General features: G+C 39.9%; 1 protein-coding gene across 1 annotated transcript in view; it reads right to left on the reverse strand.

The window, feature by feature from the left end:
• Positions 1 to 8197, reverse strand: part of LOC106960714 (oxysterol-binding protein-related protein 2-like) — a 27669-nt gene that overhangs the window by 4779 nt on the left and 14693 nt on the right. Inside the window, exons 3-13 of the mRNA XM_015053959.1 lie at positions 6014 to 6140; positions 5377 to 5452; positions 4002 to 4136; positions 3656 to 3753; positions 3395 to 3577; positions 3191 to 3298; positions 1704 to 1793; positions 1375 to 1492; positions 907 to 1032; positions 594 to 717; positions 338 to 428 (exon numbers count right to left, since the gene is read on the reverse strand). Of these exons, the coding sequence (XP_014909445.1) occupies positions 338 to 428; positions 594 to 717; positions 907 to 1032; positions 1375 to 1492; positions 1704 to 1793; positions 3191 to 3298; positions 3395 to 3577; positions 3656 to 3753; positions 4002 to 4136; positions 5377 to 5452; positions 6014 to 6140 (1276 nt within the window). The remainder of the gene's footprint in view (positions 1 to 337; positions 429 to 593; positions 718 to 906; positions 1033 to 1374; positions 1493 to 1703; positions 1794 to 3190; positions 3299 to 3394; positions 3578 to 3655; positions 3754 to 4001; positions 4137 to 5376; positions 5453 to 6013; positions 6141 to 8197) is intronic.

Raw genomic sequence — 8197 nt, forward strand, 5'->3', positions numbered from 1 at the left:
CAAACCCTTTTTTGGTGACAAAAATTTAAAAACAAAAAAAAAAAAAAAAAAAAAAAAAAAAAAATATATATATATATATATATATATATATATATATAAATATACCTGGACTGCTACATACAGGTCTGTGGGTTAAAGTGTTTAAACCATTACACATTTCTCCTGGATCATTAAAGAAATTTTATTAGGAAAAAACAAACTGTTTTTTAATATTTTTAGCTCAAAAAAAGCAAAACCAGAAGAGATATGTAAGTTGGGCAAACACTTTTCTATAGCAATTAATTTTTTTAGGTGGAATACGATTGGCCTGGTTTGACTGCATGTAGTTGTTTGCTACCTAGTCGTCCACTCGTCCTCATGCTTGGCTCTCTCCTTCCTGGCAGCTCTCTGTTTTTCTTCCAGTCTCTCCTTCTCTTTGCTTGCCTCGTCTGCATACGGGCAAACAAAAACACAAAGTCTGCACGTTACCATGGATGGCTTGAAATCAGGAGATACACAAACACAAAGAAAACTTTTATATTTCTTTAAGCTTAGTAGTCAACTTCTTTGGATGAAAAAAAAATGAATAAGGAAAGAACTTCAAATGAAATGACCTATGTTTCCATTCTCCATGGCTCTGATGTCGGGCCTGAAGCGACAGTCAGTGGGGGCCAAAATGGCTCCCATGCCAGGCTCCAGCTCGTTGAGAGCCATCGCAAAGTTTGTGAAGTTGTACATCTGAGGAAAGCAGACGGGTACAAATCCAATTAGCCAAGCTGCAATCATCCACTGTTTGACTAAAACACTTGATTGTTTTGAACTAAATTGGCAAAGCTTTTATTCTGTCGTACTGACTAACTTTCAGGAAGTGTACAGTACCCTAAATATATTTATTTACGCTGTTATCTGCAGCTCTTATAGCGATACCTTAGCAGAGTGTGCTGGTCTGGACTCTATCCTCCACAACAGAGTACTTCCTGGTACAACAGACACCGTTTCCTGGATTTCAGGCATGTCGTCTGCTTCGTCATTCTCAGCTTTTTGAAGCTCCTCCTGGAAACAAGAACAACAACAACTCACTGCATCGTCTGCTATGCAGAACCGATGCTTTTCAAACATTCAAGGACAAACTGGATCTCTCTGGAGAGACGACATTTCTGAGCTACCGGGTCTCTAACCTATTGCACCACGTTGCAGGAACGAGCGCACTAAGAGCAGCACGAGTCTACATAAACCTTCAGGTTTACCTGACTGAGACCACACAGTGGGCTGAGGGCACCAACAAAAACAAGCTGGACTTAATGGAGTGTCATTACACAGCATGAACAACGATTGTAATGTGGATAAAACAAAAACATCAGATTCACAGCTGGTCAAATTCACAGCTGGTCTCACATTCTTTTTGCTCTTGTCGCCTTTCTTGTCTGACTTCTTGTAGATCTCGTACTCCTGAGGGTCGATGCTCCACATGCACTCGGTCCACTTCCCGTAGATTACGCAGAGCTTCTTTTTACTAAGTGTAAAAAAAAAAAAAGGAAAAGGAAAGGAAGTGAATAAAGGTGTAGGGAGAAAGGGGAAGAGAAAGGAAGGACAGGAAAATTTAAAATAGATACAAGATTTTTTTTTTTAGTAAAGCTACAAAGAAGGAAAAGGAAACAGAATTAAGAAGATGAGATGACTAGGCAGACTCTTCAGACTGTCTTCATGTGAAAGCATTCACTAACTTCTTGTCTTGGATGTATCCCTCTACTTTGTGCAGCTCCTTGCCAAACATTCCACATGGCTTAAAATTCAGCACACACTTCTCCCCAGTGCTGCAGAACAAAAGAGAAGAGAAGGAAGAACGGTCCTTTTAATTACTGGACTGCAGGGCAATAAACAGGCAGAGGGTGTGAAGGGAAGCTCGGCATTTCTGCAGGTCAGAAACGATTTCACCTGAAGCCTGAATGCAGACCCAAGCTTTACGCCTGGTGTTTCTAACAACAGCTGAAAAGTCTTGCAGCTCCTCCATACAAACGAGTCAAAGTGATTTTAACATATTTCAAATGAACAGATAAAAATATTGCCTTTTTAAAAATATATATATTTCAAGAATAAAATATACATAATCTTAGAAATCCATATTCCTATCCAAGGGAGCAAACTGTAAATTATTATTATTATAAAACTAGATTTTTGTTTTGTCTAGTTGTCCAAACCTGGAGAGAATTAAAGCAAGCGCTATGCTTTTTAAGAATCCAGGCTCTTTACCAGCCAGTGCAACAGCAAACAGTGTGAGTGGGCTTCACAGCCTGTGGTGTGAATCAGTGCGAGTGTGTGAACAGGACACATGACCAGGCATAAACAAAGATAACCAGAGCCTTGAAGAGCTTCCCTGGACAAATACAGACTGCAGCGGTGGTTGTTTGCCTGAGAGAGAACAGTCTCATATATCTGAGCAAACAAAAACCGAGCTTCGGTTCGTCTCCGTCGGTGGAGTTCAAGTTGTGGACATTTATAGTTTTAAGCCGGGGAATGAATATGAGTCACGGCAGTCCGCTGGTTCTGTGAACCGAAACTTTTCCACACGCCTTTGCAAGTTTCCTGCACATTTTTAATTTCATATTTCTCAGATGTAAATGTTTAGGATTTTCTGCAGGTCTTAGAACATTCTGGACATTTAAATAAAAAAAACTGTAAAAACTTAAAAGTAGAAACCACAAATCAGAAAACAACATAATGCAATGGTTTTTAATTTAAAAAGTAAGTTAAAGGGCTATTTCACATTTATTTTGGTGTGTGGACTAATATGGATTGGCTCTATGTGACAATCTCTAACTCTTGTCCTGGAAAACTGAGTAAAGGTACTTAACTGTTTGTAAACATTAGGGTCGTTTTGGTTCCTCCATAGTTCAACCCAACTTAGTAGTTACAAAAGATTCAGTCAAAATCAAAAGATTGGCAGGTACAAACGTTAGAATAAAGGTGTGCAATGTAACTGTCAATTTTTTTAAGCATAATTTTGATTTGTGTCCTCTTGGAAAGCTACTTTTATTTTTTCCAAACCTATTCAGTCCAGGAAAATGAAAAACAAAAACAAAAACAAAACAAAACAAAAAAAAACCTAATTCTAGTCTTCCCAATAATTTGTAGAAACTCTAATGTTGTATCAGCAACATCGTTTTCTTTACTACGATGGAGGTTTGAAAGAAACAAAGAAAATGCAACACACCTGTGATTGACTATTTCCACTGTTCCGTACTGCTCTATCCACAGCTTGCCCAGGATGATGTTATGCACGCAGCAGTAAGGATTACTCCATGTGTACACTTCGTTGTGCCTAAAAAGAAGAAGGGAAGAAATACAAAGTGGAAAATGTGATGAACAAATTAGTGTATAGCATTTTTTTTATCATCTGAGACCATAAAAGTCTCACTTTAGAAGTTCTAGTGTGATTGTTCCTCTCGGCTCTGCCTCGACACTCTTGCCCCAGAACTTGAGTTTGGGATAGATGGAGCCGTGGAAGACGAAGTCCCCGGAGAGGCTCTCTGCGTGGAAGGCACTGACCGGAGGATGATGGGAAACCTGCTCCGACACCAGCCGGAAACCCTGATCCTCTCTGCAGAAGAACACGGCAATAAGGTAAACGTAACCGCTGACGAGCTTTAAAGATGGTCAGGTGAGTCTCTGTATGTACCTGATGAGTTCAAAGGTCTCTCCCAGCAGCGGGTTGAACGGTTTTCCAGTTCTGTCCCACTGAGACGCAACTGCAGATACAGCAAAAGCAGCTACTGACTGAAACGAAGAAACGCAGACAATGATAGGATGAGTAAGGCGGAGACTTTGCTTTTACGTTTCTACTTTAGAAAGATATTTTGTAAAATATATTTTGTAACGCCGGATCCTGAAACAAATGAGCAGGTTTTCTGGTAAAATGCATTTAGTTACTGAGACAGAAATGTTGAAAACAAAAGACCAACTACTGACTCAATGCACAGAGTAAAACAAGGTTTATGCAGACAATGAAGGAGGCTTGCTCTGACCTGCATGCGCTCTATGGAGTCGGACAGCGAGCAGGCTTTGTTGATGAGGTAAGTGTGTTCCATGTACTCTGAGATCCTCTGCAGGAAGCTCAGAGGCTCGTTGAAGACGATGGGCATCGTGATCTTCGACAGCTCCTGCAAAACGAGCAAACAGCACGTCGTTTCACAGCAGACATCAGGATATAATGTGTGATATCCGAGTTTGTAGAAGCTTTCATGTGTGACTGTCCTGGTGTAAAAAAAAGGTGAGTGTCTATGTTCCTGTCCACAGTGACAGTAACGTCTTGTGTCGTTTATCATTTATTGTGATAAGTTTCTAGCTACGAAAAGAATTCTGATTTATCGTTGATTGTTGGTGTTTTAAACCCCCCAAAAATTGTTTGTATAGTCGGGATTGTTAGTTCTACTGCTTGCTTCATGAAAAGTGTCATCATCTTGCCAATAATTCTGCTAATTATACTAGCCTCTACAGAAGCAGCAGGTGTTTACACACACACACGCACGCACGCGCACGCGCACACGCACACGCACACACACACGCACGCACACACACACACACACACGCACACACACACCGATCTGCTCTACATGTCTGTTGGTTGCATGTATCCATTTGCAGGCTGAGCAGCAGGAGCAGAAAGTGTTTCTGTCACGCCGCTAAGCCGTCCCTGTGTGCTGAATGTCAGACCCGCTGTGTTCTCTGCCTGTACTTTCTCCCAGGGTCACACGCTCACAGATTTGGTGTTTTTAATATAATGTTAACGCTGACAACACTGGACCGGAGTCGATGTCGAAAGTAGTGAGTCTCGACTGTGGATCCCAATTAAAGTCAGAGGCGATGGATGCATGTCACTGCAAATGGCTTTTGGCAGATAAGTGCGCTGAGCTCTGTGCAGTTTTACTCAGTAACTCGATATAAAATAGTATTATCTCTTCTGAGGTGTGTTCCGCTTGTGGCAACATTGCAAAAAAACTGTATCAGAAAAAAAATGACATGGTGTCTTTCTACATGTCAGGCAAGGTGGTGGCGCCATCAGGCTGGAGGTTTGTTTCGCTGCCATTGTGACTGGTGCTGCATATGCACAAAGTGGACAGAACAATGAACCTCCACATTCTTCAATATCAGCACAAATCAAAAGTTAGGTGGTGGAAACTTGGGTGTTCAAACAGGACAAACGTCTAGAACTGGTTTAGGAACAGATAAATAAGGCCAACATTAAATTTTAACAATGGTCATACCAAAAAAAATCAAAGAGGATGGCAGAGAATCCTCCTGTTTATTTTAATGAATTTAAAACTAAAGCTCACAGTGAGCCAAGGGTGTATTTTTATTTTTATTTTCTTACTTCTAGCAATCCAACAAACTAAGCCTTACCAGTCCAATACATTTCTTGAGGATACTCCAGATGCTGACCGTGTTTCTGGAAAACATGGGTGCTGGTAAAGATGTCCTGAAGTGAGAAAAGAAAAAAACGGCAAAAAGAAACATGGATGCAGGTAAGAGAAAGACGAGATCTTTCAAGTTTATCAGCAGACATGCAGACATTCCTCGGCAGACGCTACAGAACCGAGGGAGAAAATTATTAACTCTCAGCGACATGTTTCAGACAAACCCGTGAGTTCACATGAACATGACCTGTGACTCTTCCTTGGAGTGGTAGTTTTCCACTACGCTTCACGTCACTAAAACAAATGCAAGTTAATATACAGCATCTGCCAAAAGCTGGTGTGTGTGACTCAGCCCATAATGCCTGGAGACAGTCATCTCTGCTTTTTTTTTTCTTTTTCCCTTGAGCAACGCCTCAAAAGAAAAGCTGCATGACAAATTTCATGTAAAAATACAAAGCGAGTTCAAATTAAATTTAAAAAAACAAATGAAAGAAAACTGATGATTTCAAACCCGATTCTGGTTTCAGAAAGAGCGCTGTTGCAGCTCTTGAAGTGAGGATAATCCAGACAGATTAGAACGCTGACCATAGAGGGTGGAATGTGGCGCAGGAATGAAGCTGTACCTGTGTTTCCTGATGCCGTTCTCTTGTGGTACTGATCCATTTTTTTTCTGAATGCTGCCGTCGAACCCTCTGGCGTCCTTGAAACTGGCCTCAGACAACCCTTCACACGACTCGTCTGAATCCAGGCCTGCCCAAGGCGAGAATTGACCCAATTTAGACAGCACACAGCGTCAGGTGTCACACAAAGGACACCTGTGCATTCATTAAAAAAAAAAAGTCACATTTTTTGGATTAAATTTTTTTTACAAATATCTGCTATCTTACCACCAGCTGTGGTCTTTTGTTTTCTTTGCAACACTGCATCTTTATAGCATTGCACATCAATGTCCAAACTGCTTTGCATCACGAACTGTTGCTCAGATTTGAATAGCAAATTTTATTGATCGAATGATTCAATTCTTCAGAAAACGGCAGTGGCGGTTTCCAGAAGTCAATCTTATACTCGTAATTTTAAAGCAAAATGAATCATGTGAGGATAATTAGACCATAAAAATCTTAAAGACACAACTGCTACGGCGAATTAACTGAATGCTGCAGTAATCGGCGGCCTACAGTACTTCTTAAAATATGCAGCAGGGTGGAGTTCAGAACAAGGTGAGGCCTTCACTTTAAACACACAAAGGAGTTTCAGCTTTTGTATTATATCAAAAGGTACAAGGTGTGGATCCAATAGTTATCATGCTAGAGACACAGAGGTCAATTAAAAAACACAAAAAAATTAGATTACTCGTCATAAAAAAAATACATGTGGTGTTTTTAGGAGAAGAGCAAGATCTCTCAATATTGAAATACAACAGCATTCTGTTTCTCGTGTGCTACCCAGCTCATGTTGTTAAAGTTAGCACTGAAGATGACCCCACTCCTTTAACTTCTACCGTGTGGTAATAATTTGGGTGCCCAGTTAAAACTGTAAATGTCAGAGTGAAAGTTTAAGTTTTGCTACTGTTAATAGTATTTAGCTGTTAAAGGATCAAACAAAAGAGTTTTGCAGACTTCTGATCACTTCAATTGGAGAAATGTTCCCCGATTTCAAAATTTTGTCTGGAAAGGTGAAATTCCAGTCTTCATTTGGACAACAGGAATCGAATTCAGCCTCCAGATCAAGATCCAAACAGCCACATGAGAAATCATCTGTTCAAGGCAAAGTCAATAAACCTCATGACAACATAGCCTTTGCAGCAATCCCCCTTAAGACATCTGGTCCATGCAGACCAGGAGGACGTTGTGAGGCTGTCTCATCAGCCCACAGCAGGTGAATCGCTCATAGTTTAAGTGCGATCGTTTCATTTGATTGTCTATGAGTAGACAGCCAGCTTGTTCATAGTCAATATATAAATACTGCTGAATGTGTCGTTATTATTATTATAAAATTTGACAGGTAAAAAAAAAAAAGACTATGACAACCTCTGATCTCAACTCTGCAGCAAATGAGACCTTTAAATGGTAGGATTTCAATCTTTGTCTTATCTATATCTTTTCAGAAATGCACTATGTAATTATCAAATACCTGGTTATTACACTTCTTAGCGTGTTTGGCATGCACCCAATCTTGAATGTTGACTTTGAGGACTGTTATCTGATCTTACTTCTCTGTTTACGCATTTAATAATTAAAAAAAAAATCTTTAAAAATAACCATATGTTTGGAGTAAGTGTTTAACTTAAGTTTTTTTTTTCTTCTTCTTTTTAAAGAAAGTGAAATTCACCTCAATCCTATTCAGTGACGCCTGGGTTTGTTGCTGGTAATGGTGATCATGACCACAAGACGACCTACCTCTAAATTATTGAACTCATGTTCAGGCTGAAACAAATTGGATAACAGTGAATAGTATTATCCTTCAATAACAGAGGCAGCTTGAATTACCGCCTCTGGATTGGATGCTCATGGAAATCTTTCCCCTGCAGTTTATAGTTTTCCTCTTTTATTTCTCAATGAAGGGAACAATGTACAAGGCAAAAAGAAATAAAAAAAATTTAACCCTCTTGGAGACCCAAAATTTGCCATGTGAGGATTTATTGGAGACGGCTTGACAACAGAGGACGACCACCATTGGACCCCGTGAGCTTTTTAATTTTGTGCACTGTCGCACTGACCCCACATGCATGTTTATGAGTTTTTTTTTTTTTTTTTTTTTTTTTTTTTTTGAGTACGGAACAGACCACAGAATGAGAGGGGGATCACATT

This window comes from Poecilia latipinna, unplaced genomic scaffold (assembly GCF_001443285.1).
Source record: "Poecilia latipinna isolate Pla-1442-1.1 unplaced genomic scaffold, P_latipinna-1.0 Scaffold1219, whole genome shotgun sequence".
Taxonomy (NCBI): Eukaryota; Metazoa; Chordata; class Actinopteri; order Cyprinodontiformes; family Poeciliidae; genus Poecilia; species Poecilia latipinna.